This window comes from Carassius gibelio, chromosome B9, assembly GCF_023724105.1.
Source record: "Carassius gibelio isolate Cgi1373 ecotype wild population from Czech Republic chromosome B9, carGib1.2-hapl.c, whole genome shotgun sequence".
Lineage (NCBI taxonomy): Eukaryota > Metazoa > Chordata > Actinopteri > Cypriniformes > Cyprinidae > Carassius > Carassius gibelio.
In genome coordinates this window covers 19,718,108-19,736,233 of record NC_068404.1, presented here as the reverse complement: position 1 = coordinate 19,736,233, position 18,126 = coordinate 19,718,108, and the positions used below count along the sequence as shown (strand labels likewise).

Sequence of the window (18,126 nt, the reverse complement as noted above, 5' to 3'; positions counted from 1 at the left end):
AATACTTTTAAAATTACATTTCATGACACAATAACAGTAATATTTGAAAATGATCCAAATAAATGGTGTTTGAACTCAACCAATGCTGCGTGAACTCAGATCGCTTTGGCTACTGTTATTTCCCCCTCAGTATATTTACAATAAAACTAAATAGGATATAAAATACCACTGCCTCCTTTCGTTTTCATTTAAACATAATAACAGCTGCAGAAATGTACTTAATTCAGGGATACGTGTAATGTTATGTACAGCCATGGCAATGAAACGAAATATTATATAGACTTGCCTTTATTTTCATTTTAACATATAGATAAATTGAATACAGACCAAAGAAAACCTGTTAGATTTACCCCGCAGCTTAATTATATTTTATGTTTAACCACTGAAGAGACATCAGAGCCAGCGGCACATATCAGAAGATCTATCCGAGATGAGGCTGCTCTCTGCGGATACATGAGGACTGAGCTCCCGCTGATCGAGTGGAGCTTACCATCTCTGAGATCGGCGAAACACATTTTTAAATAGGCACTGTCTTTATAAATAAACCACAGATTTGAGTTTTAAACAACTACATTCTCGCCTGAAATACTTTTAAAATTACATTTCATGACACAATAAGAGTAATATTTTGAAAATGTTGATTCGAATAAATGGTGGTTGAACTCAACCAATGCTGCGTGAACTCAACCAATCAGAATGTTTAGCGCCAAAGTCCCGCCCCCGAAAGTTCCGGAACTCTGAAAAAGTACCACCTCGCCAGCAGGGACTTTGAGGGGCATTTTTTTACCCGGAACTTTATTTAGTTCCTGGTTCCTGCGGTGGAAACACACCAAGTACCAGGCCAAAGTCCCTAGTTCCTGGGTAAAGTTCCTGCGGTGGAAACGCGGCTCTAGTTTGTCAGTGAACTACAGCTCTGTGAAGTGAATGCCACTCAATCTGAAAGCAGGTGATGAAGATTTACTACAAATCACAGGACCGGCTTTACGGAGGAGATCTAACAATGACAATCTAATGTGATTAACTGCACAGCCCTAACAACAATATGGTTTATCGGAGTATATAATAATGCAATGCTAATCGACATAACCTTTTACACTGCTTAGAATAATATGAAATGTGTTGCATGCTTTATTCTGTGTAAGAAGCCACATCATCTTACAGAAAGATTTATTTCAAACATTACTGATGATGCTGTACATCAATCCCACAAACTCATTTAACCTGTCCAAAACCAAATGAGTAAAAGGAAATCTGTACCGTATGAACTGTCGTCAAGTTGCTGCGTGAGTGTTAAAATGCCCTCCACAATTTCACAGATTACCTTCATTTTTCAAAACATTCCGCAAAATTGTCTATTAATAATTGCTTATTACCGTCGACTGTGAGTGACGTCACTTCCCAATGCAAACACCCCCAATAAAATGGCCCCACCCCTGTCACTTGATTGACAGGTTTCCATGTAGACGTCGGAAAATCAAATGCAAAAGGAATTGCGATTCCATTTGAGTTTGGGCAGTTTACATGCGCTGTGCAGAGTGAAAAAGCAAATGTGGTAATTAATATTGCCATGTAAATATGACATGCTCATATATATATATTAGCAGAAAGTTGAAAAATGTTGCATTTACTTCACACAAGTAAAGCGCCATTATCCCCTTATTGCCATGGGAACCTTATGAAGTGACATAATTACGTGACGTGAACATCATCTGCAAACCCCTGCCGTGAAACCAGGGTGAAACTTGAAATGCGCAAATTATTCTTATTTGCCAACAAAAATAAGCGCAAAAAAACGCGCGAAGCAGTTTCCCGATTTGTTACATGATAGTGGAGCCAAACTATATTGCGAGAACTTGCGAAAACTGCGGTTTGATGAAATAGAGAAAAAAAGGTGATTCCCCCAACACCCCCTTCTCACTAGGCTACTAACACTGTTGGTATGTAGTTTCATTCAGAAGTTGATGCAACTTTACAGTTGTAAGATTGCACTTTTTTGTTACAGAACAGTTCCAAAAACGTACAGTTGTAATTATATTAGTAGTATGTAAAATAATTTACGTTGCAGTAAGAGATTACAACTTAAATATTCTGTGATTAAGTATGCTCGCTTTTGGGGAAATCACCTTTTTTTTTTTTTTCATCAAACCGCAGTTTTTGCACATTCATGCAATTTCATTGCATAAAATTGCAAAAATATCCTGCATATTCCATAGCATTTTTTAAGAAAACGTGCTGCAAAATCAAGGATCTTTGCCCGCAACAATCACAAAAAAAATCCATTTTTCTGGAGGGACTGATTAATCTAACAGCGTGTCCCATGCTTTTTATTTCTCCCTCTCTCTCTCTCACACACACACACACTCATATGTAGTTTACAGGGACTCTCCATAGACGTAATGGTTTTCTATACTGTACAAACTGTATATTCTATCCCCATACACTACCTCTATCCATCACAGAAAAAATGCATGTTTAAAATTTCAGTGAAACACTGTTTAGTTTTTTTTTTAAGCTTTTTTGTTTACGAGGGCACAGGAAGTGTCCTCATAAACCATGTTTACACTGTAATAACCATGTCATTATAGATTCCATTTGAAAAAAAAAAAAGTTTCATTTATGAACGCGATTTTTGTGTAACTTGTCGGTGAACTACAGCTCCATGTAGTAAATGCTGCTTTATCTGAAAGCATGTGATGGAGATTTACTACTAATCACAGAAGTGGCTTAACTAAAAAACGTCCATGACAACCGCATTAAATTAATTGTGCAAGCCAAATTTTAAGTATTACCACTATTTGGCGAAACAGAAAAAAAATCTGCCCACAGAAAAGACACCTTTAATGTATAACCAGGTTAATTTAGAGGTATCAATTGCTAAAAAGGCAAACTATAAAAGGTGTGCTTCAAATAAGACATATAATGCGGCCTGCTGTTTCAAATGGAAAACAATATTCTCCAATACAATCCTTGACAAATGAACTGATGACAATGCCAGCAGTCTGGACTAACCTACTGACACCAGCATAACAATATTTAATAATAAACACGTTTCAAAAGCGAATGTGTTTTAGGGCCCACGCATCGATGGTCTGAGGACACCATCGATGTGTGGGCCCTAAAACACATTCAGAAGACCAGTGTCTTGTATTAAGGCTTATTTAACCAACAAGCTTGTTAGTAAATACATTACAGAGCATGCAGCTACTGTAGCAATGCCAAGGTTTTTAGTTCAAGGGTTGTATTCCCAGGGAATGGACAATTAAAAAACATAATGCTAGAATGAAATGCTAGTCACATGCCAAAAGCACAAATTTTTAAATGTAATGTAGAGAAGGAGACTTAGCCATTAAAAGACATACCTTGAGGCTCGACTCATAGTCTGTGTTGACTTTAAACATCAGGCCAAGTCGCAGATGGATCTCCTTGACTCTTGAGAAACTAGGGTCAATGTAAAGCACCTCCTGAAATGCCTTAATCGCCCTGTGGAAGAAAAGAAACAACAACAAATCTTAAGGAAGAGACATACTCATTTATAGATACAATGTGATTAATAAATAAATATCATGTGCTTCCTGTGGCACATGTGCTTCAAAAGGAAAAGCAGAAGCATTATTGCAATGGAAATACTAATGAAACTCGTGCTGCATGGTTGACTCTGTTGTAACCCATCTATTTATATTCCATATATGCATGACATTCAAATTTATAACCGATAACAGAGTGCCACACACACAGTGGACTATTACACTTGATCTCCACCTCTAACGGAGATTGCAACACATGGTCGGCTCACAGCAGTGGGTTTTGCTTGCTTATACAATGTTCACTCAGACAAACAGAGGGTGTTTTTGCTGAGTCACAGCCCAATGAACTCAATGACCCCGATCCCCCTCCTATCCCCTCCCTTCCAAACAGTCTTTTCTGCTTTTCTGCAGAGCACTGCAGTGTGTGAGAGCTCTGCATGACAGAACGTAATGCTTTAGCATCATTTCTTCATTCCCTGTAAATCACATCACTCTCACAAGAGCTAACGCTATATGACATTTTAGAAAAGGAAATTGAAAAGATCAATAAATAGGCAAATGTACACAATCAATTAGCATGGTGACTGGCATTATAATTAAATCTTTCTTGTGAATTTTGAAGGGAAACCCAAAAGATATTGTGACCATGAACTGTGAGTTTGTTCTCATGACTTAATTTGTTCCCTCATTTTAGTTAAATCATAGGTTAACAAGGGAAAAAATTAAACATGAACCGTAGCCACAAACTTATTATCATAGTATTGAATTAACAAGCTGATTGAACTAATACATTTTTTTATCTCTATTTTTTCAGCAGGAAACAGGAGTATTTCACATGTGCCAGTATTCAGTTTCTCTTTCCCGGCAGCTCAACATCCAATAAATGTTTCACTCGTGCTGAAAATATTATTTGCTTTTCTGCCCATTTTTAAATGGTGTGTGAGTTGCTGTGGAATATTAGGAGAAAACATGAAGATATGAGACAAGAGATGGGCTCCAACCTGTTCCCAATATTTGATGTTCAAGGACTTTGTATTGTTTCTATTTTAATGTACGTTTAAAGTTTAGATCCCATTAAAAGCATAATTTGTACATTGTGAATTATTTGTACAAAAGATCCAGCCCCCTCACAGTTTCTCACAGCCCTAATGACTTGCTTGCTTTGCGTCTGCTGCATGCATTTTGCACATAAGCCACAACCCCAAAGCTATGCACCGTGCTTAATAGACCTTCAATTAGTTTTAGCCAAGGCTCGACATTAAACTTTGAAATGTGCTTGTGCTTTGGACAAGTAAATCAGTTATTCACTTGTCAGAGTAAAAAATGATATTTATTCTGAAGCTATAGTCTCATCAGTGCTCTATCAGGTATTACTTTATTCAGCGATTTGTGATATTTGCCTTTAATTGATTGCTGTTAAACTTTAACTTTATGAAGAACATTATTTTCTTATTTTTGGTGTCATTCGAGTTCACATGCGATTTTTTTCAATCGTGTGGAAATGGTGTATGCTCGTAGCTCGTATCATGTGCGAGGAATTACGAGCAGAGCAGAGTGCCTTACGGGCACTTCCCGACCTCCCGATCATTTTTAAACATGTCTAAAAAGTCTGTGAGCTATCGGTTTGAATTAGTGACGTGCGCTGTTGAACGAGCCGATTTGTTGATCTGTCTGAAGTTGACCAATCACGAACTAGGAAAACCACAGAAGAAGAAAGACGAAGACTGCAGTGCCACGGTGAGTGTGGACTATTGAACCATGATAATAAACTAGTGTTGCACGGTGCACCGATACTTCAAAAGTATCGCAATTCTTGGAAATTAAAAACGTCACGATACCTAAATGTATTAGTATCGATACTTCAAAGAATGACTGCGTTCCAGATTTGTTAGAGACGTATTTCATGTTAGTGTGTGCAACGCACGCTTCCAGTGCCTCCTTATGTACGTCTGTGTTGCAAGCAAAGAAGCACTACTGCCTGTATTAGTGGCTTTACTAACATGTGTGGATAATCGCATTAAATAGTTTAAATAAGTTGTTGATATGAACAAAGCACGAGGTTTTCTTGCATAAATAACATTTTCATCGTTTGGTCAAGAGAGTTCATATATAATATTCACATTAATCTGGGATTAAACGTGGAGTTCTGTTCTGTATGCTAAATATGAAAACGAGCGTATCTGCACAGCACCTATAACTGCTGATTGCTGATCGAGATTTACATGCTTGGCTCACTGACCCTGTACACTCATTCATCAGTTCATTCAACTCATTCACGCATGAGAAGATCTCTCGATCTCATTCAGTGAAGGGCGGATTCGTTCACTACATTCATCAAATCACATGCTCCGTCACATCTTGAGTAACTCTTTGACAGTATGAAACAGTTCAAAGAGCTGTTCACGAGCTGCACATGCGCTGCTAATAGTGCCGCGCTCGCGCGCTGCTGTGGAGGGAGGAGCTTCAGTGAACGAGAAATATGAGTCTAGTAGCAACGTATCTTATGTGATGTCCCCGATGCGCCGGTCGGGGTGGGTAAAGAAATGTTACTTTATTTGCGGGCTGGGGCGGGCCAAATTATTTCATAAACGCGGGACCCGCGGGTTAAAAAAAAAAAACGACCCGCACATCACTAGGCTGCACGTGCGAACACAAGTGATACTGTGGCTGCCAGTCCATGACTGGTAGAAAAAGATGACGCTCAATAAATATGACGCTCATTAAAGCTCACTGGAGTTTTCTCCTCTGAAAGAAAAGGTTGCACAACTGACAGAATAAGTTACAATATCTGAGATATTGCTGCTAAATTTTATTTGCTTTTTTTTTTTACTTGAATGCCATTGCTTAAATTTATATTATTTATCTTTTGACATTTAATCTTCTGAGTTCAGAAACATTGTTTAATATAATTGCTATTCATATTTTTTATTCAAAGTTCAGAATCAAGATAAATTAATTACTCTTATGTTTCTTATGATAACTTAGATAATGCTACTAAATGTATTTTTTCTTTAACTTGAATGTCATTGCTCTATTTTATTTTTTATATTTTGATATTTCATATTTTGTTCAAATGTTTAATATATCTGCTGGTCATATGTTCATTTATTAGTGTGTTACATGATTAGAATGTTGTCCCAGTTGTAAAATAAAGCACATCAATGATATTTGAGAATGCATTTTCCCTTTACAGGAAAAGTATCGGAAAAGTATCGAATTCTTGACTAGGTATCGGTATCAAAACAATCATTTTGGTATCGTGACAACACCATAATAAACTCACTGAACTCTGACTGGAACAGCTAGCGCTGTATGAGGTTTCTAGCAGTTTCTAACAGTTTCTACCCTGGTTATTTTGTGTTATTAAAATTTTAACTAGGCAAGCAGGAGAACTGATCTGCTAAAAAGACTGGAAGCCAGTAAACTAAATATCATAAATTACATGTAGTCCAAATCCCATGCCACAACCAACCCAGCATGTAACCACATAGCTAATCATAAAACAGCTGTTTTTTTTCCATTTCAAGACTCCACAAATAGAAAATTGAAAGGCAAATAAGATTACTTAAACCACAAACTTTAGGTTTATAAACAAAATCTGGCTAGATTATCTTCTAGTACCAAGTACCACAAATAATTGACATAACTGCCTGGCTATAGGCTACATCTTTTAGTCTGTCAACCTTGCTGGCATTGAAGATCCCTGAATTACAGCGATTAGCAAGTGAGTGAACAAGAACAAAAAAACAAAACAAAAAAACAGAATGAAAATGAGAGAGAAAAAAATGGGAAGCAGCTCATCTCAGTTTCCTTTTTGGGAACTGAAAGGCAGAGAAAGATTACCTCATCATTTACTAGCAAGCAAGAATCCATGACTGGGTCACATGCTCTAGTCACTAGTCTCTGCACACTGAAATTAATGATCGAAGTCCAGAAAAGTCTTAGTATAGGCTGATACTCTTATTATTTTTTTTTTTTTATCAATGTAGAATTTCTATAATCTCACTCTTTTGTGTGTTTAACACAACTAAATATAGACAATAAAAAGAAAAATCTATGACAAAAATACTGTTATAAACTAGGTTAGTGGATAATTTAGCAAACAAAGTTATACTAGAAAAACTATAAGTGCACAATTTTTTATAAAATCTAAACATTTAGTGAAATAACTATTTAGTGGGGACTGGGGAACAAATAAAAGCGAATAAGTATGGGAATTATTTTCGTAAACATTTTACACATTGCTCTTTGTATTGTTTTAAAATAATTAATTAAAACAAATATAGTGTGTGTGTGTGTGTGTGTGTGTGTGTTTGTGTGTTTGTGTGTATGTATATATATATATATATATATATATATATATATATATATATATATATATATATATACACACATACATACATACACACATACATAGGACAGAACAAGAACTGCTATAAATAATCTTTCATTGCGCAAAAGTATTATAATACAAAAAGCTCCTATACAGAGCAGCACAAAGCGCTTATGTGCATCCTATGTGCAGAATGATGCGCTTGAAGCAATATTTCAATCACAGTCGTGTTACAGCATGCAGCGCTATGCATAGAGAAATTCAAAGCACAAAGGGAAGATATATTAATGCAGAGTTTATTAAACCTGTGTGATAGTTTATTGAGCCTTTTCTTTTAACAGTTTTAAATTTCAGTTATAGTGCGCTCTTGAAGAGAGTATCATCGTGTTGACTGTCGTAACCGAATGTGACCCACAGTTTGAATTCTGAATGATGACAGACAGACCCAGCGGGGAGAAGAGTTTAAGTGAACTTGAATTTAACAACTTAAATAATCATCTGTAACTCACATTAAACATTGGAATGGCTTAAAAACACCTGGACTTAAGACTTTATGGTGCTTTATAATGTTTCTGTGCTTTTGTGGGACTTAACAATAACATACAATAAAGCACAATATCGTATTTGGATCGGTCTCATCTGACCAATACCCGATTCGACAGAAAATGCCAGTATCGAAGCTGATACTGATACGAAGTATTGAATTGATGATTCCCTAGTTACGATCAACAGGATAACTTGACCTACAAGACAAAAGTGGTTTAGACTTTCAATGAGTAATTGAGTCAAGGACCTGAAAGCTACATGTGACCAAAAAAATAAAAAAAATAAAACACACAACGGAACATAATGCTCCAGATTCAAAAATAGTTGTGGTGTGTGCAAAGCGAAATTAATATTTGCATTGCATTCTAGATTAATCACAGAATTTTTTTCATGTCACTTGTGTAAATATAAACATTACATAATGCTCTCCTCCATTTTCTGATATAACCGGACATGTCAATAAGCTCTTCCCTGATTGGCTTGCATGACAACGTGTCACATGAATTTTCTGCTCAAGCTGAAATGTTTTAACTTACGAGGAAGACACATAAGGTGCATATTGCACATTTGTGGAAACTGCGATCCTTGCCGCAAATTCATGTCTTTGCATCAGGGATGGTAAGATTCACTGGTTCGCATTGGTGCATAGGCATAAAAGTTAACAACGCAATACATCGGTTTAAAAAAGTTTGCATAATCTCCAGAGGCAAGCCTCCGTTACACCTACTTAACATCCATTTTCGCATTTTTCTTGTGCTAATTGAAACACATCACATGACCGCTCGTTTACCTTGCAAGAACGATTAGCGATATGGCGTAGCTTGTCAGCTTGTCAGCTTGTCAGTCTATTAAATGGCACTCCAATTACAAGCAGGTGATGGCTATTTTAGCGGTGATCAAGGAAGCAGCTTTACTGATTAGATGCGCATGATCATATCGTTAGATATATCGCCCAGCCCTACCGGAGCGCAAACCCGAGCCCATGTACAATGATATAAATTAAGCCCGAACCAGACCGAACACGTCGGGTTCCATCGGGTCCCGTCGGGTCCGGGCAAAGATCTTCAGCTCTAGTCCCTAGCAGTAGAAAACGCAGCTAAAGTGACCAATAACATTCTCCTCTCTAAACAGGTTCTTAAGTGTGTTCTCTCATCTCCACTGCTGCTAAATGAATATAACGTATCACATCACTAAAGGAGACCATGGCATGTCCTGAGAGAAGCATAATATAGATTAAAATGTCTATCTTAACTAGGGATGTCCATGGTTAACCGGTTAACCGATTAACCGTTAAAAATTGCGTAACCGAGTGAAACATTTTGCTCGGTTAAGTGACGTCAATGGCGTGCATTGAATTTAGTTGTAATACATTTTTGCACCGCCAGAGCGCTCCCAGACATTTGTAATGTCCACAAGAAGAAGTCATTTTTCTAATATGAAGCGGGCAAAAAAAAGTACAGCGTTGGAGCACTTTAAAATTGAGAGTGACGGGGCAAAATGCAAGTATTGCAATACAGTGCTTAGACATACTTCAAGTACAACCTCGTTGTTGTAATCTCAACAGCCAACACCCGGGCATCATTAGGCCGGTCAGGACTCACTGGATGCGTGGCGATGAGCGAAAGCATCTCAGCTGCGTGGTGTGTCTGTTTTTAATTCGGCTCCCATGTTAACAGGTTAGAGCTTGCCGACTGCCTGCGTGAGACGCGCGGCTCAGGCGCGGCTCGACGCGTGCATGCTAGAAATAGAACTGACGCCTTGTTGGAAGCGTTTCCAGGCAAAATATAATAGGAAAATATGTTTATATGTCCTTTATTTATAACATAGCCAAAGGTCGGTGTATATTTGCTTTATACATTTTAGGCTTCTTCTCAAATACAGATTGTGTTAGTGGGCGGGATTATTAGGTAGTTTTAATAGGACAATTTGACCGGAGAGATTAAATTTTGTCGGACATTTCTTTTTTTTCTTTTTTTGGCCAATGTCTGGAAATTACCGGACAACGGAAACCCTGGCGCACACTATGGTTAACCGATTATTAACCGCTAAGGGCCTCGGTTAACGGTTAATGAAAAACTTGAAAACGTGCAGCCCTAATCTTAACCAAAGAAATAAAAGTGAACTATTTGTATCTGTCACATATTGAATTGCATAGCATCATATTTTTTCCAATTGCATTGAAATGTATTGTGTTGTATCCAATTGAAATCGGATCGCACTGCATCGTAATGGGGTGAATTGGATCGCACCATCGCAACGCATCAGTTGCTGCTTCATACGTATCTTTAATGTATCGTATCATTGGCTATGCATCAAGATGCATATTGCATCAGCCTCAGTTATGAAGATGCACATCCCTACTTTGCATTGACATTGTATGTAATCTACACATGCAAATAATTAAATCTGCTTTTGGTGTGCACACTATATCAACAGCATCTGTGACATTGTACATCCCCACAGGTAAAAAAATGACACTTAAAATGCCTTTACTGTAATTTTTAACAAGGAAAGACAATTTCCAAGAAAAAAAATCAAATATACAGTTTCAAAAGTACAAAACTTAACTTCACAAAACTAAAAATCATATGCTTCAGTATGACACTATGTGATAGAATTGCTAACCAACCTTAACCTTGCCTGTGCAATGATAAATTATCCATTAGACACTTTTTACAAGGCGCAAACTGCCTACAGGCATTAGAGGAATAGCCATTTCATCCACTTAAACACTAAAAGGACCATTTACGAAGAATTTATTTAAAAGAAAAGAAAAAACATTTCATATAATAAGAGTACTAGTACTCCTACTAGCTTGTACTAGTACTAGCTAATACTAGTACTAGCTTTTCATTTGTGCTTTCAACCCCATCTACTGACAAATGCAGCATACTTTCCCATACCAACTGTTTAACGATGCAGATATTTCTAACAGCTATCAACATGTCATTCCTTTTTTACTGATAAACACATCTAACAGAGCATGTCTGAGGCATACCCTTACAAAACCAACATGGTATGCCTACCTTCTCTGTCCAGAATGGGCATCTGAGGGGGTGCGCTGTACTGCCCTAAGACAAGGAAAGAGGGGACCTCCAGTAGTAAATATCACAATTGCCAAATCAATAGCAATATCCTATAAAATTTATACGCTATAGATTAATATATAAAATTGACCTTAAAACACTATAGGGGAGGGGGAAAAAGTTGACTGATTCATGAATGAGGGAATGTGATGCTTTTCCCATAATTCTTTTATACCTGACCGCCATTCTGTGATGGTACAAAATTACCAACTGACAACAATATTGGTCTTTGGCAGATTTTGGCAGAATGTTAAAAGTAATCTAATGTAACCTGACTAGAGACAGTATAATCATATACATTTAAGTGAATCCTTATGGATCATCAATATTTTTTGGGGGGGACCTATATAAACTAGTAAAGACAACTAAACTGGCCAAAAACATGAGATGTAAAACACCTCATTCAATAATCAAATTAGAAAACATAAGTTTCCGTGACCCTTTAAAAATACTAACATTTGATAATTTTATATGAAAATTATCAAATTATGCAAAAAGCAACAAACAACAGAATATGAGGATTCACACGCTTTTCCTATCACTTCACGCACCTGCAGTGCTTCTGCGAGTGGAGAAAAACATAATAAAGCTAGGTTATATACAGGGGTGCACATCATTTTTTTCAGCCTAGTTCTCATAAGAGAACCAGGAGATTTGGTTTGGTCCTCACACTGCATATAGTGTGACCCATTAAATGCAACTATAAAAAATGAATATATAATAGTTATAATATTATTACACTATTTAATTTGTTTAAAAGAATAATAATAGTAAATAAACTAAATAATAGTGTGAGATAATATTATAAAAAATAAAAAGCAGTCTTAGTATTAAATACAAATGCATTTATTTTATAGTAAATAAACTTAATAATAAAATGCTAATATTTACTACTACTTTGTTTGTTTGCCTCTTTAAGAAGAATCACTTTATGTATTCCCCAATTTGGAAAAAACACCTAAAAATAAACAAAAGCGTTTTCATCATATTCAAACTTTAAATCAGCAGTCTTTTATTCCGGCGGGTTGCCGGCAAGTAAATATACGCGCTTCCGGATTAAAGAGTGTCAGTCACAGTTTTGTATTGTGCTTTGAAATGGGAAGCATAGCCTAAATTTATGCTTTCAGGTTGAAAATAAAACTTATATAGTACAGTAGGTGATCTAAAATGGTAATTGTGCATTAACAGCTGTCAATTTTTATTTTGGTCACGCATGCGGACCCGCTGACCACTTATGTGCACCCCTGGTTATATATACCGAATAAATAGGCCTATACAAGAAATATATTTTTTCTTGAATAAATGACAAAAATGAACGAAAAACGCAACATTTTGATTCATTTTTGTGCTGCGCGAAAGGAAACAGACGGCAAAAAAGCAGCATCCTATTTTTCTTTAGGCTTTTTTTATGCTCAAAGATTTGTTTTTATTGTGAATGTACACAGAAGGCAAACCGTTTACAATTTCGATTAACTATGACTAAAAGGAGAAGTTGCTTCGACTGTTAGAAAACAAAAAATCAAGAGATTGCCCTAGCGCCACATGCAAGCACAAAGTTAAGCTTTACTTTGACAATGCAGCCTGTTCATTATGATAATAAAGTACAGTCAGTCAAACATATGGGGGGGACACACTGTTCAGTTTAAATATATAATAAAATCTGTGGTGTTAAGTGTTATCACTATACCGCCATGATGTTATGCAAAACATTTTGTTTCAAGTGGATATTGGAAAGCGAGTGAAGTAGACTATAATAAATAACTTGGCATTCAAATACATCGCAAATAGGGAAACACGATTTTGTGTCGAATGAGAGACCCAACATTGGTTACAGTTTGTTCATTTTATCCTAAACTAATTTGTTTTTGAGTTGAAGTACTGAAATGAAATAACTTTTCCACGACATTCTAATTTATTGAGATGTAGCTGTAGTTGCCAGTTCCCCAGCAATGTTTTCTGCTTGCACTTTGCTGCTGTCGGCAGCACTGCCAAATAGCATTTTGGCTGTGTACTTGTAGAACGATGCAGAGAGACCAATGCAGAACCAGGAACACAAATAACCATGATCTGGGTAAATTATAACGGACCCAGTGAACTAAATTCAAATCACCTCTGGAGCGAAAGTTTGTGGATCATGTACAACTTGAAAGGCACTCTTACATCAGCCCACACACAACCTTAGACTACAGACAAAAAGAGAATGAAGAGCCCCTTAACTCTGAACCACACAGTGCATGCAGACATATATTTAACTGCCTCCATTTTGTGGTTTAATAGCATCTTGCAACAATAATTTTAATTCAATTAATTGCTTAGCCAAAGCCACCAAGAGATACGTTCTCCGAAACACTTCAGTTATTCATCGACAGAAAGTGGACCTAAATAATGCACATACTTTCTGCAGTCTTTAACAACAACAGCAAAGACTAAAAAAAATGATATAACAAAAAATACGAACAAGAGGAGAATAAAATACAGAATTTCTAATTAGTCTGTAAATTGAGAAAGCATCAACATCACACTTCACGTCATGAAAAATGCTATTAGGGATGATATTTCAACAATGTTATGTTACAGATGAAAAAAAGAAAAAGATACTAGATGGAATGCATGAGAAAACAAATGCATTATAGAACACAGTAACTGTGAACTTACCAGTGAAAAGCATTGTAATGGAAGTAAACCAAACCAAGGCCATATAAAAAGGCAGCATTCTGGAAAAAAATAAAGCTGAGTTAGAAACATAATAAGAAGAAACTATTCATTAATTCATCATAGTTTAATTAATCAGCAAAATGGCTTTCTAATAAAGGATGGCACCGTAAGCATGATTAAGGATAGTTTACCCTCTCAGCGGGTCTGACACATCTGCGCTCAGCAGGGGACAGAAACACCTGCGGCTAATGAGCATGTGTTAAACTAAAAAGGTGGCAAAAGTTTTCCATAAAAGGTTATATTTCCATAACGGAATGTGCAAGACAATATGGATCAATGAAACATTATCATGTGTGAACCTCTTATCTGTGCTCACAGAGGCCAAGCGTGACTAAAACTGAAAGCCACTGCGGCTTGTCTTCCCCACAAATGCACTTTCGTTAGATGATGAAACTATATGGTAATTTGGCAAAGTGAATAACTTAAGAATTAAACTAGAACTGGGCTACAAGGTCAAACAAATACAAACCCCAGTCACCATTTACATATAGACAGGGTGAGCTTCATGAAAGCCAGTATATGCAGCGCAAACCACAAAACTTGCAACCAATTTGTATTTTTTGTGAGTTTTCTACTTTAAAGCACTGGAAGAAAAGTAAAATAGCTTAAGCTAGACAATCAAAATATTATTACATGCTAGAATTATAAAAAAAAATCAATCTAAATAGTCAATCATAAAATGCAAAAAGGGCAAGAAGGTAGGATTATCCATGAATAACAATATATATTTAAAGGCTGTTGCAATTTAATCAGAGTAAACCTACAGGAAAAAGTATAGATAAAGCTAAGAAAGTTTTGCATTTATGGGACAGACATTGCATTCAAAGTACATTTTATCAGTTCATGCATTCCAATGCACTGAAATGACAAGCCTGTCACAATTTAGATGAATGTGACAGTTTCATCATCTTTCTCTATTCCAATGCAATCAGGAAGTCAACAATGACAGGGGCTTTCAACGACTGGCATGACAGTGCACGCTACTTATTTACAATCTAGAAAGGATGACTGTCTCACAAGACCTCGGACAGCAGTGTGAAGTCAGGACAGGCGTAGAATAAAACGTGCCAAAAAAGAACTGAATGCAAAGCATATGGTGCATCACTCTGACAGGTTGATGCTACTGCACACGGGCTGCTCATCACACCTGCACAAATCACACACAGCTGTCTGAGTGCTGAGACAGCACCCTTTTTAACCCCTTCAACGCAGGCACACATTTAGAACATGCCCTGACTCTGAGAACAAAAACTTAAATCGGGGGAAGGAAAAATACTAAGCTAAGCTAAGTACTAAGCTTTGAAAAAGGTATGAAATCTGCAACTTCCACAGCTGCGGTCTGCAATGTTTCCACTGGCAAATTTTCCATTCAGACGTCCAAACTAAACAGTGCCAATGCAAAACCGTAATTTATAGTACGAACGGTTAGAAACTACCTAATAGCTCACATAAGAACGTTTAGTCCATCTGTGCTGGAAATCAGTTTCTATAAGCCGTATGTGGAGGCTTAGCGCCTGGTAGGTAAGAGATGACACTTCTACAGTTGACAACCGTATCTAAAGTCAAATCACGTTGAAAGTTTACTCTGCTATGGAAAAGCCAAAGGCGTCACTCTTGCTCTAGGAGAGAACCCAGAACTGTCAGAGGACATTACTGACACTCCTACAGAATCTCATTTCACGTACAAAAACATTCTTACAGACAGCTACACCTAGCAAGACACATCAAACTGAACTGTTTTCACGAACAACAGACACCTGGAATTACATCTGTTACAGGTGATCCAAATGCAAGTAGCCATACTACAAATAGTCTACGGAGTCTTGTGCGTGCATTTGTTCAGTTCTTATTGTAATCATTATTGCTTTAAGTTAAGTTTAAGTTTAAAGCCCTTGTTTTGACGGAATGATTACGCCCCCTTTTGATACTGTCTGTGATGCATTAGAGCAGTGGTGCCCAATCCTGTTCCTGGAGATCTCAGTTCCAAACGATCAAAGTATTCCTGAAGATATTAATCGGCTGGTTCAGTTGTGTTTGATCAGGGTGGAGCTGATCTCTAGGAACTGGATTGGGCACCACTGCATTAGACAAATTAAATGTTACCACATGCATCTACAAATACCTCCAAAAGTGGGCCTGATCCTGTCACAATGAATTCCCAAAACACACCGGACACTGTTAACATCTGTATTTAACACTTCCTACACATTGGTAGTGTAAACTGTGCAAGCGCACAACCACTGAGAATCAAGCATCCATCACCTTCAGGTCTGGATTGGCTAATCGGGAGGACCAGGAGAATTCCTGTAGGGGCGGTCTGTTGTCCTAGACTGCCTACACTGACAGCAGCCCCGACCCTGCTCTTTTTGTTTATTATATTCTCACAGGCCCACTCGCAGGGTTGCCAGCCGTTCCGTATAATACGGTATCGTCTCGTATAAAATCTATAGCCTATAGAATGCAGTCTGTCCCATATTTGCAAGCAATCAATCCTCTGTCGTCTGCTCCCGTTTCGCAGCGAGCGGGACTCATGCTAACGGCAATTCCATTTCACTATACGCATTTTGAATTTGCCAAATCAGTTTGGGAATGCAAAAAACCTATTGATCATGGGCCAATATCCAATCAAAACACTCAATCTACCAGAGGGAAGATGCCTCTCACTTTTGTAAGTCAATTCTGTTGAATGGAGAAAACATAATAGGCTAAATCAACTTCTAGCCAATTGGAAAAGTACAAATCCAAGGACCAGAAGTAGCCCACATTCTTCAAGTTTTCTTTGAGTGAAAAATATACATTTTCATTCATTCATAGGCTATATGGTTGAAATAAAATTTTAGTTCAAAAATGTAAGTGTCATTCAAAAAAAATGCTTTATTGACTGATGTTTAGTTGTTATGCTTTTAACATTTCAATGCCATTTGTATGTATGCACTTTCAGAGTATTTGCAGTATGCAGAGACTATTCTGTAATGGCACAATTTACTCAGGCCGATTTAGTTTTTTTGACAAAATTATTTTTAGAATAATTGTATGTAAAAAGTTTAAACAAAAAAAAATATGATTATTTCTGAGAACTTTTTAGGCACACATTATGGTATACTACAAAATATTTTGAGCTTCCCTTTCTTATAAATAATCAAAACTGTCCCTTATTTTCCATTTCTGAAGTTAATTGGCAACCCTAATGATGACGTTATTATCTTCTGACTACTCCGACAGAGGCACCTTTCTAAAAAAATAATAATAATAATAATAATTGTCGGTTGATGAAGATATGCAAGCAAAAATACAATGATTTAAGGCTGTAGGGAACAACAGTTCACTATTGCAGATGTAGGCCTATAATTACATTATTTAAATAAGCCTATAGTCAGTCATGAACTAAAGTGGGCCAGTCTAAGGTATGAAGCTCCAGGGCTGCAAATGAGTCCCACTCCGGCCCTGCTCACCTTCCAGTAGTCTGACTGTAAACTGTAGTATTTCTGGTATGCAGATAATGCTGAAAAGAAAACAAAAGAAACGTGTTAAGACTAATTGTGATATTTTCAATGACAATAAAAGAAATATTCCTTTAGTCAGAACTCACCTTTAGGATAATCTTCCAGTAAAAGGTTGAAGTGACCTAACTGGCAAAACACCTCTGGCTCCACTTTCCCTTCAGCTTTTAAGATGTAGACGTCATAGCAGCGAACAGCCTGAGAAGCAAACCGTAAATGTGAACAAAAGTCAGTAAGACCACCTGGAGAAATCAACCAGTTTGTCTTGAACTTGGTAAAACCTTTTCAAGGACAAACAAATTGTGACTGTTTTATAATTTTCTCAATCAACTACCATTTAATTCAATCAATCAATTACTATTGTCATATTTACCATAAAATACAGAGGTGAAGATAGATAATGCAAAGAGATATTCGTTTTT

The 18,126-nt window shown here is 36.9% G+C and overlaps 1 protein-coding gene across 5 annotated transcripts in view; it reads right to left on the bottom strand.

The window, feature by feature from the left end:
- kdm6a (lysine (K)-specific demethylase 6A) overlaps positions 1-18,126 on the bottom strand; it is a 55,836-nt gene that overhangs the window by 33,897 nt on the left and 3,813 nt on the right. For 3 of the 5 annotated variants that reach the window (XM_052565277.1, XM_052565275.1, XM_052565279.1), the window contains exons 3-7: positions 17,794-17,902; positions 17,657-17,706; positions 14,145-14,203; positions 11,430-11,474; positions 3,360-3,480 (exon numbers count right to left, since the gene is read on the bottom strand). In XM_052565277.1, coding sequence (XP_052421237.1) covers positions 3,360-3,480; positions 11,430-11,474; positions 14,145-14,203; positions 17,657-17,706; positions 17,794-17,902 — 384 coding nt within the window. The remainder of the gene's footprint in view (positions 1-3,359; positions 3,481-11,429; positions 11,475-14,144; positions 14,204-17,656; positions 17,707-17,793; positions 17,903-18,126) is intronic. The other 2 variants (XM_052565278.1, XM_052565276.1) reach the window with 1 other exon arrangement.